This window comes from Ursus americanus, chromosome 6 (genome assembly GCF_024610735.1).
Source record: "Ursus americanus isolate L20-20 chromosome 6, mUrsAme1.1.p, whole genome shotgun sequence".
NCBI lineage: Eukaryota > Metazoa > Chordata > Mammalia > Carnivora > Ursidae > Ursus > Ursus americanus.
Window position 1 is genome coordinate 36,635,969 of NC_142132.1, and position 18,011 is coordinate 36,653,979.

Consider the following 18,011-nt stretch of genomic DNA (forward strand, 5'->3'; position numbering starts at 1 on the left):
CAGCAGTGCAATACTTTCTTTGCTGCTGTAAAATCAGTTCTTAAAACAGCCATGCAAGCGAGACTGGTGGGGTGGGAGTTCTCCTATCCAGGCTGGTGGTGTAGTAATGCAGGCAGGCTTCCTGGGTAGGAGTTTTCAAACAGGTTCACCCCTCTGATCCAGTAATCTCCACTCCCAGGAGTCTCTCCTGAGGAAACAGACCCGTAGAGCAGCAATAGATACAATAATATTGACAACATTGGAAGCAAGCAAAACTCTAATAATAAAATAATGAATTATAGTACATATGATGGTGAATATGTAGCAAGAGGAAAATGTTCATGAAATGTAGATATATACAGCAGTGTAAATGTGGAGGTAAATATAAGGTTTAAAAAATGGGAAATTATATACGTGTATTTTCAATGCTATTTTAATGCTAATAATAGCTAATTTTTTTATCTACCCTTTTCTTTGTATAAGGTACTATTCTGTTTTTCATACATGTTAACTTATTTAATCCTCCTTACACCTCTGAGGTATGTGATATTATTACCCCTATTTTACAGATGAGGACACAGCCATATGGTAGTTTAGTGCCTGTCCAAATGCACAGCTGGCAAGGGTGGGGCCAGGAGCCAGGGCTGTGTGTCTCCACTCTTATCCACTGCACAAACTGCCTATGTTACCTTAATTCATCCAATAGGGTTCATTCTATGCCAGCCACTATTCACTGCTGGAATCCCCAGCACTTAGAACCATATCGACATGGTTATTACTCAACAAGAATCTTTATTCTGGTAGGAAGAAACAGAAGATAACGTCAATTAATAAATACCATGCAGATCATTAAAATAGGCTGAGTTGTGAAAAGTGATTAGGTGTTTCTGTGGTGTGTTTAGTCAGAAAGGCCTTTCTGGGATGAGGCTGTTGGAGAGGCCATCCAAATAACAGGAAAGACCCTGCTTCCTAGTGGCTGGGGAAAGGCAGTTCCAAGCAGAAGGAACAGCTAAATGGGTTTCCTAAGGTGGCTAGAACACAGTGGGCAACAGGGCACAAAGCTGGGCCAGTCATGTAGAGCTATAAGGAGTTTAAGTTTAGGCTAAGTGTGATAGAAAGCCTTGGGAGGGTTTTGATTCTGTGGAGAATGGATGGCATGTGGCTCCAGCTGCAGATAGCCAGTTAGGCTTTTGCAGTGCACCAGGAAGGTGACCGTGGCTTTGGTAAGGATGGTAATTGTGGAGAAAGTTTGGGGTATGATTTGGCTGACAGAACTTGCTGGTGGATTAGATGTGAGCAATGAAAGGAATGGTAGAAGGAGAGATCAGGGATTCAACCTGAGCATGGTAGATGTTTATGTTGTTTATTAGACCTCCACGGGAAGGTGTCAAGTTGCCACATGGATTTGTGAACCTGGCAGCCTGTGAGGGGCTGGGGGCTGGAGATGTAGGGTATGTGTGGATAGCTGCATCCCCCACGTGCTTAGAAGAGGGACAGATAAAAATGGAATAAAATATTAACAGTCAGGGATTACAAACAGTGGAAATGTGTTGGTTTAAAAATCAAACAAAACCAATGACTCCTTTCCCCAAGTGTGATAATATTTGGAGATTTTTTTTAAAAAAGAAACTAAGTTATAAAGGAAGTCTTAATATTTGTAAAGTCAGAATTGTCTTGGGATAGAAATGTCAGAGTGAGTGTTTTGTTTTATTTGCACTGGGAGGGGAGTGTTTTGTTTTAATACTTTGCACCAGGATTATGTTTTGACTCAGGAGATAAGAATATTGGAACCTGGTTTTGCCACAGAAATTATGGCTCTATAAATTTATTTATTTCATTTGACAAATGTCTATTGAAAGCCTACCATGTGCTTTGCATTGTTCTAGGTGTTCCGGATATAGCAGTGATCAAAATCAACAAAAAGTCCTGCCCTCCAGGAGCTTTACATTCTAGAAGGGAAAGAAGCCTTCTCCCACAAAAAAAAAAAAAAAAAAAAAAAAGGAAAATGCATACCTCACTTACTACCTCCAACTTAAGCTGAGTCCTCAGTGCCGCCTTGTTCTTCTATTTTCCAGCCAATTCTCCCATTACATACAGCAGCTTTTTTTTTTTTAAGATTTTATTTATTTATTTGACAGAGAGACAGCCAGCCAGATAGGGAACACAAGCAGGGGGAGTGGGAGAGAAAGAAGCAGGCTTCCAGCGGAGGAGCCTGATGTGGGGCTCGATCCCATAACACCGGGATCACGCCCTGAGCCGAAGGCAGACGCCCAGTGACTGCGCTACCCGGGCGCCCCTACATACAGCAGCTTTTTCAGACTCTTCCCACTCCTCTCAAGATTTGCCTCCTCTACAGACCTGCATATTCCCTTCATTCCTGCTGCCTGCAGTAATTTCCATGTGGCTGCCTTACAGATCACTCACATTCGTTATGCTCAGAACCCAGCTTTGTATCGTTCAGCTCTGGGCCGGCCCTTTCCTCAGTGCTCCCACTCTTGGGGGATGGCACTACAACATACCCATTATTTAGGACCAGCAGCCTGCTGTCACCCTTGGTTGATCCTTCCCTCTCACCCCCAACCCCTGCCCATTCAGTCACTTCTGACTTCTACTAACTCTTTGTCCTCAATCTTTTTTTTTTAACCCCCATGCAATTCTTTCTTTGTGAACATATCATGATAGTCTAAACCAGCAGCTTCCCATTCGCAGATTATAACTGTTGCCTCTTAACCAGCCTCTCAGCTTATATCTCTTGTCCCCTCCTCTATCTCTTCTCTCTACTCTAGCCAGAGTGATCTTTCAAAAATGTCATATAATCACATTACTCCTTCTGCCCTGACTCTTCAGAGAATTTCCATTGCTATTAGAATAAGCCCAAAATATGTGACCAAGTATCCCGTTCTCTCTGATGTGGCCCCCTGGGTCCCTTAGACCAGGGGTCATCAGTCTATGACCTTCTGGCCAAAACAGCCTACTGCCTAGCATTCTATGGCCCATGAATGAAGGATGGTTGAAAAATATTTTCAAAATAAAATTATATGAAATACAAATTTTAGTAGCCATAAATAATTTATTGGAACACAGCATGCTCATTTGATTACTTATTGTCTATGACAGCTTTCACACTATAGTGGCTAAATTAAATAGTTGTGACAGACTGTATGTTCTGCAGAGCCTAAAATATTTACTACCTATTCTTTTACAGAAGTTTGCTAAGCTCTGGCCTGCATTTGTGGGCACCTGTACTTCTGTCTCTAATGTGGTCCCACCATCCTTCACCCACAGTGCTCTTTCCAATCTCTAGGTCTTTGTACAACCTGTTCTTTTGTCTAGAACTTCCCCCAGCACATCTTTCACTTGACTAACTCCTGCTTATCTCTCAGATCCTAGTTCCAACTTCCATTTCTTAGGGGAGGCTGTCTTAGAACCTTGTACTTTGGATGAGGTAACTCTCTCTTTTCTGTCATCCTCCTCATGTCTCTCCTTACCCAACTCCAGCTCTATAGTCAGTCATTATCCACAGCCTCATTGCTATACTCACCTTCTTCCCTCACCCCATCTAGTGTTTTCTCTTGGAACCCCAGCCTGGTTAAGGCAACTGTTACCCAGGTCTCTGAGCAGTGGAATGGGGAGGGTAAGAAACACACAGCCCCACTATAGGGCCACTGCTTTAAAAACATGATCACAGGCCTCAGGGTTCCACAGCTGCCCTGACATCTGTGCTTGACCATAGTCTACCTGCTGTGCATCCTGCACGCCAGCCACACTGTCGTCCTTCTCATGCCTCGCAGCACCCCTCACCACTAGTCACTCTCCACATAAGTTTCAGACATTGCACTTCCTTATTCTCTCATGAGACCCATCAGCCTCTCTCCATTCCCAGTGGAGGAACTGCACAGGTCCCTTCGTAAGGCCAGTCTGTCATCCCTTGTGCCTAAACAAGCACTCCCCTTCAGCCATCCTTCATGCTCTCGTATCCTAACGTTATGCTTCTTCTAGATCATTTCCATATGCATACAAAAATACTGTAATACCAATTATCTTTTTAAAATGTTAATAGCCCTTTCTTTTCCACAGGACTTCATTCCTCTGCTCTTGCCCTTGTTTTCTCTGCTCTTGCCCTGCTCATTCCCTTCCTGCCTCATAGCCATCACACATGCTACCCTCTTTGCCCTTTAGATATCCCCTTTAGATATTTCACAGCTCGCTTCAGTATTTCATTAGGGTCCCTGCTCAAACATTATCTCCTCAGAGAAACCCCGTGTGGCCATTATATCCAAAATAGGCTTTCTCTCATGCTCTCCCCTTGTCCTACTACATTTTTCTTCCTGGCATATATTATCACCAGAGATATGTATTTATTTATTTGCGATTTTTCCATCAAAACAGAGGCTCTGTGATGGCAGAGACTTTGTCATCTCTATTCACTTCTTTGTCCCAGCTCTCAGTACTATGTCTGTTGGATTAAAACACTTGCTCAGTACATGAATAAAATAAGGTTTATCAGTCCTCAACTTTTACTTGTTTCTGGGGCTGTATATCATCGAAGCCCTCATTTTCTTTTTCTTTCTGTTTGGACTTCAGTGGTGACAGTTTCATTTTAAAGCCTGTTTCCCTTATGGTGGAAAAGGACTGTAGCAGTTCCAAGCTTCACATCTACACCCTACATCAGGAGTTGGCAAACTTATTCTGTAAAGAGCCACACAGAAAATATTTTGGCTTTGCGGGCCACATAGTTAAATCCCTATTGCAACTACTCAGCTATGCCACTGTACCATGAAATACACATAGACAGTTTATAAACAAATGAGTGTGGCTGTATTCTAATAAAATTATTTTCAAAAACAGGCGGCAGGCCAGATTTAGCCTGGAGGCTGTAGTTTGCTGACTCCTGCCCTACACCATCCAAAAAAAGCTAGTGTCTTTTCTAGTAGCTCTCTCAGAGGAATGAAACAACTTTGTTTTCCAGAGTTCCCAATAACCCTCCCCTTTTACCCTGCTGGCCTGAATTTTGTCTAAGTCCCGTTAGTGAATCAATTCCTGCAATAAGCGAGTGACACTGTGCCACTGGTATAGAGTAGTCATGATCCAGTCTAAAGCTGCAGGTGGAAGGAGCTTCCCTGAAGCTCATGAGCTACATGGGGCAGGTAATTAGCAGAGCAGAACTGTACACAGTCAGGTAAGGGGCAAGGGAATGAATGCTGGGTAGGCACCAAATAAGGTCTATGTAGAAGTAATTATAGTGTTTTATAGTATGTGTTTGTGCAACTCTTATTCTCCCAGAATGAATATAAGCTCCTTGAGCTCAGGCACCGTACTGTTTGATTATTAGTAACTTCTGCTTGCACCTTGTACAGGGCTTAAATTCAGTTAAATTGAATGTGACAAGAACCCTTTGCTGACAGTACTGTATTTTTGTTGGTTTTGTAAGGATTTAATCATGTGAATGCATGTGATCCGTTGTCAGTCACATAAATGACCAGGAAAATTATTATTTGGAAAGTATTTTAATTTTTTTCATTGTTGGTTGAAACTTCTTCTAGTTCTTAAGGGATTAAATTGAATTTATTTTTTTTAACTGAAGGTTCACAAAAAGGATTCTGGCTTTTGGCGAGATTTTGGGTTTGGAATGACTTGTCAGTATCGATCAGATTTCCTGACCATTGGTAAGTATACCTTACATTTAAGGAGAGGGCTGTACATACAACTGTAGTACCTTATGGCATTTTTCTCAAAGGTCTCAGAATCAAATGTTTTCCTATTAAATTATGAATGAGATTAGCTAAAAATAGGCATCTGGAGATGTGAAAGGCAAAGTAAGTTTATAATTAATGTGCCTACGTAGCAAAAATGAAATCATAAAAAAATAAAAGTAAAATAGAATATTTACTTGTTTCTTTAAAATCAAAACACGAGTTTTTAAAAACATCTGTTTGGCTTGTTACCAGTATTTGCAGTTGTTTTGAATACTGTTACGAAAGATCTCTACATAACTTTGGTTTTGTGCTCATGGATTATTACATCTGGAAGTAATGTTAGGTTATCTTGTCCAAGGGCTTTTGCATTTATTTATTTAGAGATGAAACCCCCTTAATTGTCTATTGAACTGTTATGAAAATCCTAGTATTTAAAACAAATGAAAAGACAGCTGATCTTTCTAGCTGTGGTTGAAGTTAGAGTGGGGGACTTGGAGTCACTGGCTTATTCATCCACTCCTTGAAGCCAAAATGACCCTGAAGAATCCGGTCTAAGCCTCCTGCCCCACTCTAGCTTCAGCCTTACCCAGCAAAAAATACATTGTCAGAGTACAGTTTAAGAAAGCAGGCTGAAACCTGATTCTGTGTCTCCTGATCAGTCGGTGGCTACATTTCCACAGCATATAAGAATATATTTTATATATTTATAATAGCTTGTGTGTATGTGTGTATACACACACATATACATACACACATATCTATATATACATATGTATATATTTGTATATATTTTTTATATTTTATAGTAGAATATGTTATGTGTACTTTTTAGGTCCATCTTATATTCATTTTTTATAATCAGCTATTTATTTTGGAAATTCCTGCACTTTGTCTTTTTATCACTGTAACATTTGAATCATGGAAACAGCAAATAGGAATAAAAGGACTATTAAGTGAAACTAATGTCCTTTCCCCTGATTTCTGGCTTAATAAAACAGCAAGGATACATCACCGCTTTCTAACCTGTGTTATTTCTCACTGCTCCTTTCTCATTATTTTCTCCTCATACTCCTATTTGGTATGTGTTGGTATAGCTAATGGTGTCCCACATTTCTCTGAGACTCTTCCATTTTTCATTATTTTTTTCTCTCTGTTCTTTGGATTGCATAATCTCAATTGATCTGTCTTCAAGTTTGCTGATTCTTTGTTAGTTCAGATCTACTATTGAACTACTCTAATGAAGTTTTCATTTGTGTTATCCTTTTTAACTCCAGAATTTCCATTTGGTTCTTTTTATATATAGTTTCTGTCTCTTCATTAATATTCTCTATTTGATGAGACATTGTCATCTTGCCTCTGTTACGTCTTTAAGCATGATTTCTTTTAATTCTTTTTTTTTTTTTTAATAATGATTTTTTATTATATTATGTTAGTCACCATACAGTACATCCCCGGTTTTCGATGTAAGGCTTGATGATTCATTAGTTGTGTATAACACCCAGTGCACCATGCAATATGTGCCCTCCTTACTACCCATCACCGGTCTATCCCATTCCCCCACCCCCCTCCCCTCTGTAGCCCTCAGTTTGTTTCTCATAGTCCATAGTCTCTCATGTTTCATTCCCCCTTCTGATTACCCCCCCTTTCTTTATCCCTTTCTTCCCCTACTGATCATTCTAGTTCTTATGTTCCATAGATGAGAGAAATCATATGATAGTTGTCTTTCTCTGTTTGACTTATTTCACTAAGCATTATCTCCTCCAGTGCCGTCCATGTTGTAGCAAATGTTGAGAACTCATTCTTTCTGATTGCTGAGTAATATTCCATTGTATATATGGACCACAACTTCTTAATCCAGTCATCTGTTGCAGGGCATCTCGGCTCCTTCCACGATTTAGCTATTGTGGACATTGCTGCTATGAACATTGGGGTGCATATGGCCCTTCTCTTCACTACGTCTGTATCTTTGGGGTAAACACCCAGTAGTGCAATGGCTGGATCATAGGGTAGCTCAATTTTTAACTTTTTAAGGGACCTCCACACGGTTTTCCAGAGTGGCTGTACCAACTTGCATTCCCACCAACAATGTAGGAGGGATCCCCTTTCTCCACATCCTCTCCAACAATTGTTCTTTCTTGCCTTGTCTATTTTTGCCATTCTAACTGGCGTAAGGTGGTATCTCAGCGTGGTTTTGATTTGAATTTCCTTGATGGCTAATGATTTTGAACATTTTTTCATGTGTCTGTTAGCCATTTGTATGTCTTCATTGGAAAAGTGTCTGTTCATATCTTCTGCCCATTTTTTGATTTGTTTATTTGTTTCTCGTGTATTGAGTTTGAGAAGTTCTTTGTAGATCTTGGATACCAGTCCTTTATCTGTAGTGTCATTTGCAAATATATTCTCCCATTCCGTGGGCTGCCTCTTAGTTTTTCTGACTGTTTCCTTGGATGTGCAGAAACTTTTAATCTTGATGAAGTCCCATAAATTCATTTTATCTTTTGTTTCTCTTGCCTTTGGGGATGTGTCATGAAAAAGGTTGCTTTGGCCGATGTAGTAGAGGTTGTTGCCTATGTTCTCCTCTAGAATTTTGATGGATTCCTGTCTCACATCGAGGTCTTTCATCCATTTGGAGTTTATTTTTGTGTATGGTGTGAGATAGTGGTCAAGTTTCATTCTTTTGCATGTAGCTGTCCAATTTTCCCAGCACCATTTATTGAAGAGACTGTCTTTTTCCCACCGGATGTTTTTTCCTGCTTTATCAAATATTAGTTGCCCAAAGAGCTGAGGGTCCATTTCTGGGCTCTCTATTCTGTTCCATTGGTCTATGTGTCTGTTTTTGTGCCAGTACCATGCTGTCTTTGTGATCACAGCTTTGTAGTACAGCTCGAAATCCGGCATTGTGATGCCCCCAGCTTTGTTTTTCCTTTTCAACAGTTCTTTGGAGATTCGGGGTCTTTTCTGGTTCCATACAAATTTAAGGACTATTTGTTCCAGTTCTTTGAAAAACATTCTCGGTATTTTGATCGGGATAGCATTGAAAGTGTAGATTGCTCTGGGTAGCATGGACATTTTAACTATGTTAATTCTTCCGATCCATGAGCATGGAATATCTTTCCATCTTTTTATGTCTTCCTCAATGTCTTTTAAGAGTGGTTTATAGTTTCTAGAATAAAGGTCCTTTACGTCTCTGGTTAAGTTAATTCCAAGGTAACGTATGGTTTTTGGTGCTATTGTAAATGGGATGGATTCCCTGATTTCTCTTTCTTCGTTCTCGTTATTCGTGTACAGAAATGCAACTGATTTCTGAGCATTGATTTTGTATCCCGCCACGTTACTGAATTGCTCTATAACTTCTAATAGTTTGGGAGTGGCTTCTTTTGGGTTTTCCATATAGAGTATCATGTCGTCTGCGAAGAGAGACATTTTGACTTCTTCTTTGCCGATTTGAATACCTTTGATCCCTTTTTGTTGTCTGATTGCTGTTGCAAGGACTTCTAGTACTATGTTGAATAATAGTGGCGAGAGTGGGCATCCTTGTCGTGTTCCTGATCTTAAGGGAAAGGCTTCCAGCTTTTCCCCATTGAGAATAATATTTGCAGTAGGCTTTTCATAGATGGCTTTTATGAGATTGAGAAATGTACCTTCTATTCCTACACTCTGAAGGGTTTTAATCAGGAAAGGATGCTGTATTTTGTCAAATGCTTTTTCGGCATCGATTGAGAGGATCATATGGTTCTTGAGTCTTTTCTTGTTGATATGATGTATCACGCTGATTGATTTGCGAATATTGAACCACGCTTGCATCCCAGGTATGAATCCCACTTGATCGTGGTGGATAATCCTTTTAATGAACTGTTGGATTCTATTAGCAAGTATCTTGTTGAGGATTTTGGCGTCCATATTCATTAGGGAAATCGGTCTGTAATTCTCCTTTTTGATGGGGTCTTTGCCTGGTTTGGGGATCAAGGTAATATTGGCCTCATAGAATGAGTTTGGTAGCTTTCCTTCTGTTTCTATTTTTTGAAATAGCTTTAGGAGAATAGGTATTATTTCTTCTTTGAATGTTTGGTAGAATTCCCCAGGAAAACCGTCCGGGCCTGGAGTTTTGTTATTTGGAAGGTTGTTTATCACTGACTCAATTTCTTCATAATTAATTGGCCTGTTTAAGAAATCAATTTCTTCCTTTTTCAATCTTGGTAGTTTATAGGTTTCCAGGAAGGATTCCATCTCTTCCAGATTGCTTAGTTTATTGGCATATAGCTATTGATAAAAATTTCTAATAATCCTTCCAATTTCAATGGTGTTCGTCGTGACCTCTCCTTTTTCATTCATAATTTTAATAATCTGGGTCCTTTCTCTTTTCTTTTGGATAAGTCTTGCCAGTGGTCTGTCAATTTTATTGATTCTCTCCAAGAACCAGCTTCTAGTCCTGTTGATCTGCTCTACTGTACTTCTGGTTTCTGCTTGATTGATTTCAGCTTTAATTTTGGTCAACTGCTTCCTTGTGCGTGGATTAGGCCTGTCCCTCTGTTGCTGTTCCAGCTTCTTGAGGTGAGAATATAAAAACTGCATTTTAGATTTTTCTATTCTTTTGAGTGAGGCTTGGATGGCTATGTATTTCCCCCTTAGGACTGCCTTTGCAGTATCCCATAGGTTTTGGACTGTTGTATTTTCATTCTCATTGGTCTCCATAAATTGTTTAATTTGATTTTTGATTTCCTGGTTTATCGAGTCATTCCTGAGCAGGATGGTTCTTAGTCTCCAAGTGTTTGAGTTTCTTCCAAATTTTTCCTTGTGGTTGAGTTCCAATTTCAGAGCGTTGTGGTCTGAGAATATGCAGGGGATAATTTCAATCTTTTGGTATCGGCTGAGACCTGTTTTGTGTCCCAGAACATGGTCTATTCTTGAAAATGTTCCATGGGCATTAGAATAGAATGAGTATTCTTTGGTTCTGGGGTGTAGTGTTCTATATATATCTAAGAGGTCCAACTCGTCGAGTTTGGCATTCAAAGCCTTTGATTCTTTGCTTAGTTTTTGCCAGGGTGTTCTGTCTATTTCTGAGAGTGGAGTGTTGAGGTCCCCTACTATTAATGTATTTTTATCTATATGTCTCTTTATTCTGGTTAAGAGTTGGCTTGTGTATCTTGCTGCTCCCCTGTTGGGGGCATATATATTTATAATTGTCATATCCACTTGTTGAATACTTCCTTTAAGAATAATATAGTGCCCTTCTGCATCTCTAACTATAGTCTGTAGTTTAAAATCCAATTTATCTGATATGAGAATTGCTACCCCAGCTTTCTTTTGAGGTCCATTTGCGTGAAAGATGGTACTCCATCCCCTTACTCTCAGTCTGAATGCATCTTTGGGTTCGAAATGAGTCTCTTGTAGACAGCAAATGGATGGGTCATTTCTTTTTATCCAATCTGCAACCCTGTGGCGTTGAAGCAAGAATTTAAACCATTAATGATCAGGCTGAGTACTGAGAGATATGCTTTTAATTCTGCCATGTTGTCAGTAAAGTCTTTGTTTGTATTGGCTGTGACTTTCTGTTTTGTATCACTCTTGGGGCCTTTTTACTTTTATAGAACCCCCCCGTAATACCTCCTGTAGGGCTGGTTTCGTGGTTACGAAATTGGCTAGTGACTGTCGATTCTGAAATGTCTTTATTTCTCCATCAATTCTGAATGACAGCCTTGCTGGATAAAGGATCCTTGGCTGCATGTTTTTCTCTGAAAGAGCTTTAAAAATGTTCCCCCAGCCCTTTCTCTCATTCCAGGTCTGTGTAGACAGGTCTGATGTAATTCTGATGCCTTTGCCTTGGTACGTGAGAAATTTCTTTGCCCTGGCCGCTTTCAATACTGTATCCTTGGATCTCATACTTGCGAATTGCACTATGACGTGACGTGGTGTAGGTCTGTCATGGTTGAGCTTGGGAGGGGTCCTCTCTGCCTCTTGGACACGAATTTTTGTTTCCCTTGCTAGATTAGGGAAGTTTTCAGCTACAATTTGTTCAAATATCTCTTCTAGACCTCTGTTTTTCTCCACCCCCTCGGGGATGCCGATGATTCTAACATTGGATCGTTTCGTTGAGTCAGTAATCTCCCGTAGCCAACATTCGTGGGCGTGGATTTTTTTAAGACCATCTTCTGTTTTTATTTTTTCCTCTATTAACCCATCCTCCAATTCACTAACCCTTTCCTCCGCTTCCGTGACCCTGGCCGTCAGAGCCTCTAGTTTTGCCTGCATTTGGCTCATAGAATTTTTAATTTCTGTCAAATTCGCTCTCATTTCCGCCCTTAGGGATTCTGTATTCTCAGTAATATTTTCCTGAATACTTTTTTCAAGTCTACTCATTATCTTAACCATTGTTACTCTGAATTCCATTTCTGATAATTTGGTTACATCCATATCCGTTATTTCTGTGGCAGAGGCCACAGACTCACTGTCTTTTCTTTGCTTGGGGGGGGCTTCTCCTTCTTGTCATTCTAATGAGGAGAGGTTGCGGGGTTGTCCAGAGCCCAAATTATTGACTGGGTCCCAGGCCGTGCCCCTTGTTTTATAGGGATCTTAGAGATGTGGGCTTCTTCTTTAAAGATTTTATTTATTTACTTATCTGAGAGAGGGAGACAGACAGTCAGCAAGAACGGAACAGAAGCAGGGGAGTGAGAGAGGAAGAAGCAGGCTCCCAGCGGAGGAGCCCGATGAGGGACTCCTTTCCGGAACGCCGGGATCACGCCCTAAGCCGAAGGCAGGCGCTCAATGACTGCGCCACCCAGGCGCCCGGGTTGTGGGCTTCTTGATTTTTCAGCCTGCCTTCTGGGGGAGGGGCCTGCCGCGCCGATACTCAGGCAACCCTGTTTGGGTAGAGTCTCCGTGTCCCCTGCAAGGGAGGATGGGGATGGGCACTCTCTGAGCCGGTATTTCCAGGCTTTTGTTCTCTGGCGGCTTTCCCTGGCGGCCGGCTATGCCTCTTCTGAGGGTCAGAGCAGCAGAGGCTGCATTGTCGCAGAACAGAGGGATTGCGGCCCGTTCTCCACTGATGTTCTGGCCACTTTAACTCTATTACTGTTGGTGCTGCTCAACCCTGCAGCGTCCCAGGATGTGCGCCCCACACCCGGCGTCCCTGCCCTCACTTCCAGGGCCGGCGCGTCTCTGTCCTTTGTGTTTCTAATGCCGCCAGCCACCGGCCGCCCCGCGCGCTCCCGGGTCTCCCGGTCTCAGTCTATGCCCGGTGAGCACACCTCGATTCCGGAGTTTCGTGAGAAGCCTGGTGGCGCGCACCCGGTTCAGGGTCTCCGTCTGCTGTTTCGCGGGTGCCGACCGCGAGTCCGCCCGCTCCCCCGTGCAGGTGGCCCGCCAGCCGCCAGCCGCCCCGCGCGCACTCCGGGAGTTCCCGGTCTCAGTCTGGATCCCGTGAGCACACCGGGATTCCGGTGTTCCGGGAGATGCCTGGTGGCGCGCGTTCACGGCTCACCGGTCTCAGTCCGCTCTCTCGCGGGTGCCCTCTGTGAGTCCGCCCGCTCCCCCGTGCAGGTGGCTGCCGCTTCCCGGAGCCCAAACGCGGCAGCTCCCTCCCCCTTCCGTTTATCTTCCGATATCCGTGCACGGTTTACAGCTCCCCTCTTCGTACCTCAATACTCAGCGCTGGAGGTGTTCATTTGTAGAGATCCAGATGCATCATCCTGCGTCTCAGGCTGATTCCGTGGTTATTTAGGCTGGTCTGGTACCTATCCAGCTCGACTCAGGGGACCGGCTGAAAAAGGGGTCCCCTACTCCTCCGCCATCTTAACTCCTCTGACCTCTTTTAATTCTTTGAACATATTTATAATGATTTTGAAATTTTTGTAAAAACCGACATCTGGGCCCTCTCACAAACAGTTTCTGTTGCCTACTTTTTCTGGTCGCACTTTTCTATTTCTTTACATGCCTCATAATTTCTTTCTTGAAAACTAGACATTTCAGGTGATGTATTGTGGCAAGTCTGGATATTGATTCCCCCCTGACTCCAGGACTTGTTTTTTTGTTCTGTTTTTTGACTTGGCTTTACTCTTTTAGTAAATTTTATCTCCCCATTCCCCAGCAATATGAAGCCTCTCATGTCATTTCTTAGGGCATGTGCACAGTCACTCTGGGATAACATGGATTTAGTAGGGCTCTCTTTAAAATTAAAAAAAAAATTTTATTTGAGAGAAAGAGAGCAGAAGGAGGGACAGAGGGAAAGGGAGAAGCAGACTCCCTGCTGAGTGTGGGGTCCAACTCCGGGATTGATCCCAGGACCCCAGGATCACAACCTGAGCTAAAGTCAGGTGCTAAACCGACTGAGCCACCCAGGCGCCTCTGGTGGGGTTGTCTTTTACTGTCTCTGTGCCTCTGTTGGTAACACTCCCACCTGTTAGGCTCCACTCATTGCTCTCTTGTTTTTGACAATGCTCTGGGGCATAAATTGCTTCATAGTCTGACCCAATTATATTGAACCCTTTTGCAAGGTAGTTCTTGAGGCACATCTTTGAGTTTTATTCAGACCTCAGGAGGGTTCTTCTTATCTCTTTCCCTGTTTCTCTCCGGCCTACATTTTAGCTTACTGCTCTAATGGAGCTATCAGCCGTCTCTTAATTGCTTACCACCAAAATCTCCGTTATTTTCAAGAGCCCCCTTAGGCTTGAACTTCTGTACACTTATTTCAAATAAAGTCAGTTCCTTCGGGAAGAGCTTTGAAGCAGTTTGTTCTTATGCACTGCCTCCTCCCCTGGGAAAAGTCACTGAGCCACCTCTGGAGCTGGGGGTGGAAACGGTGGCACACTTCTCTCAGAGTGACACCCCTGTGTTATGAGTAGGACATGGGGTGGAGGGTCAGGGGTCCCAGTCCCTTCTGGGGTGTATCCTCTACCTTATGACTATGGGCTAGATGAGAAAGGGAGCCCCTGGCCTCTCAGCAGCACTTGTTTGGAATTTGGCCTCTTTTCACTTTGGAGCTTCTGTTCCTTTCTCTCTTTCCTCTCCTTCTGATATTCCCATTACACATATGTTATACCTTTTGTATACGGTTCTTAGAAATTCTGTTCTGATCTGACTTCTCCCCCCCCCCACCCCCCCGCCCAAGTCCTCTTTGTTTCTGCCTTTTCAGTTTTGGAAGTTTCTATTGACATGTCCTCAAGCTCAGAGATTCTTTCCTCAGCCAATACAAAGGCATTTTTTTCTTCGTTACGTTGTTTATCTTTAGCATTTCGTTTTTATTCTTTCTTAGAATCTGTCACTCCCTGCTTACATTACCCATCTGTTCTTGCTTATTGTCTACTTTTTCTGTTAGAGCCCTTAGCAGATCAATTATAGTTGTTTTAAATTCCCAAGCTGATAATTTCAATACCCCTGCCATATCTAAGTCTGGTTCTGATGCTTGCTCTGTGTCTTCAATCTGTTTTTTGTCTTTTAGCATGCCTCATTTTTTTCTTTATAGCTGAGTATGATGTATTGGGCAAAGGAAACCGCAGCTCACAGGCCTTTAAGAATAGGTGATGAGGTGTGGGGAAAGAGGAAGCATTCTATAGTCCTGTGATTAGGTGTCAGTCCTTTAATGAGATTATGTATCAAGACCCTTAACTTCACAAGTGTTTATCAGACATTGCCCCCAACCTTAGGTGGGAAAGAATGGCTAGAGCGGGTTGGAGTTGGGTATGTCCTTCTCCCAGGTAAGTTTGACTCTAGTAAAATAGTTTCTCCTGAAGGCAAGCCTTGTTAAGAGGAATGAAGTGCTCTGTCGTGTTTCAGAATGATTACGTTCCCACTGCCCCTGCTGAAAGCACTAGAGGATTTTGCTCCACTATTCACAGTGAGAACCTGCTAGAGCTCCTAAAGGTAAAACTCACACAAATGTAGGGACCCTCCTATGACTAGTCCCCCCACCAGAGTTTTCAACTCTCAGACTTGGTCCCCTGAGCCTGTAGCCATTCATCATCTATAGTTCAGATTTTTTTTCCCTACCCCAGTATGGTTTCCCTGGAGATTTCTACTGGTGGGTTTCTGTTCTAATAGTTGTAATTCTGTTTTACCTGCCTGTCTCTTCAATTTGGAGGTGGCAGTTTGCTCTGTGACCTTATTTCTCTGAGGGATCTGAGAAGATTTATTTTTCAGTTTCTTCAGTTTTACTTGTTGTTAGGATGTTATGACTTCAAAGCTCTGTATATGCTGGACCAGAAACTGGAAGTCCCCCATTTATTTTAAGTATCTACACCATCTCTAATATTTGAAGAGCTTATATCTACAAAGAAGAAAAACCAGTATGTTTTAGACATAGTGTTTAGTAAAGCTTGTGACTATTTAAGGTAATACTTTTCAGAGATCTCAGGATTATTGTCATCCTGTGAGTATGAAACTAAGTGGCATATAATTATTTGACAGAAGACATAATTTGGAAACCTAGTTCTTAATTGAAGAATTAATTTGTTCTCAGTTTTTTAAAATCTTGGTAATTTTTCAACAAATTCCCAATGGTTTGTGTTCTCTATGCTTCTTTAGAAAGTTTGTTGTTCACCCTAAGTCAATTTGAAAATAGTCTCAACTCTATCTCCCATTTCATGTGTTCACCCAGTCCAGTTAGCTGTTTGCCCCATCACTCCATCAGAATTGTTCTAGTAGGTAAGGTTACAAGTGACATTTATGTTGCCAGGTCTACTTGTTTTTTTGTGGTTTGTTTGTTTTTTTCAAGTTCTTTATTGAGCAGCACATGCTTGACCATTTCTTCCTGAAGACACTTTTTTCACTTGACTACTCTGATTAGCTCATTCTCTGGAATTTTCTCCATTCTCTGGGGCCATTTTTCAATCTCTTGCTGATTTATCTTTCTCTGCATGTTTAACCTGTAGATACTGGTATTGCTTTGCATTTAGATCTGGGCCCAATTTTCTTTCTAAACTCCTTCAGTAATTTCATCCATTCCTGTGGCTTTAAATCACGGGTGTGCACATTCTCAAATATAGTTGTTCAGCCTAGCCATTTCTTCTGTTTTGTCCTCTGGAAAGTTGTCTGGGACCCAGAAAAACTTGTACCTCCAAGGATAACTATATTAATTACAATATTAATAGTAGTGAAATTATGGGTGATTTATATTTCCTTTTCCTTTGACTTTCTCTAGATTTTTCTGTATAACTTAGACATTTACAAAGCATTCTCAAATATTTAATCTCATTTTGATACTCCCAACAACAGGCTTGAGCTCCTAGATGTCAGCTCCTAACTGGACTTCCAGACCAGGATGTCACTCCTCTATATCAGGTGTCTTTAGGCTGTCCGGTACCATCTCATTTGAGCAGAGCATCTGAATTCTTATCAGGGTTGACTGTGCTCTGGCTGTCAGGCATTTACCTATACTGTCAATTTTCATCCTGCAGGTGGATTTGACATGGAAGTAAAAGGTTGGGGTGGAGAAGATGTTCATCTTTATCGAAAATATTTACATGGTGACCTGATTGTGATTCGGACTCCGGTTCCTGGTCTTTTCCACCTTTGGCATGAGAAACGCTGTGCTGATGAGTTGACTCCTGAGCAGTACCGTATGTGCATCCAGTCCAAAGCCATGAATGAGGCCTCTCATTCGCACCTGGGAATGCTGGTCTTCAGGGAGGAGATAGAGACGCATCTTCACAAACAAGCATACAGGACAAATAGCGAAGCTGTTGGTTAACGTAATCATTGGCACATTAGTCTGAACCACAAACCAGCACTATTTATTTAGCCTTAATTCCAATTCCAGATGCAGTGCCTCTTTCAGAGAAGACATGCTTATCTTTTGTGTTCTTTCTGACATTACTTTACTTTAGCAGTTTAACTTGATATGAGAAGAAAAATCAAGTGTTTCAGTGCAAAGCCTGTTTTGTGGAAATACCGTACTATGGAATCTCTGACAAATCGAAATCTGGTGTTTGCCCTCAGAGTAGTTTTGAGTTAGTTTCTACCCTACACCCATGTTCTAATGCGCCCTGGTTGCATCTGGGTTGAGGGATGGCATGTGTTGTGCTCATGGTAGGTCAGGAGCATCCAGTTCCTGCCGAGATGAAAGAGTGTTATGGATGCAGTGTGTAGACAAGGGTTCTTCACCTGCTGACTACTGAGTCAACCTGCTTTTAAATTGAGATCTTTAGTCAGTTGCTTGAAGAATTCTTTTTCACTGAAGCAGAGGATGACTAAATGACACATCTGAAATTCACAATAAAAAAATCAGAAATAAAAACCCCTTAAACTGAATGTTGCTTAGCTCCCTGAATGTTTTTAAATAAATGGATGATAGTAGAAAATACTTAGCTTAGAATCTATGACTTGATTAAAACTATAATGTGTTGT

General features: G+C 41.8%; 1 protein-coding gene across 2 annotated transcripts in view; it reads left to right on the plus strand.

The window, feature by feature from the left end:
• The window catches only part of CSGALNACT2 (chondroitin sulfate N-acetylgalactosaminyltransferase 2), a 46,489-nt gene extending 28,574 nt beyond the window's left edge, over positions 1–17,915 (plus strand). For both annotated transcript variants that reach the window (XM_045810022.2, XM_087862919.1), the window contains exons 7-8: positions 5,564–5,645; positions 17,063–17,915. In XM_045810022.2, coding sequence (XP_045665978.2) covers positions 5,564–5,645; positions 17,063–17,355 — 375 coding nt within the window. In that variant the 3' untranslated portion in view covers positions 17,356–17,915. The remainder of the gene's footprint in view (positions 1–5,563; positions 5,646–17,062) is intronic.
• Positions 17,916–18,011: the final 96 nt, after the last annotated feature.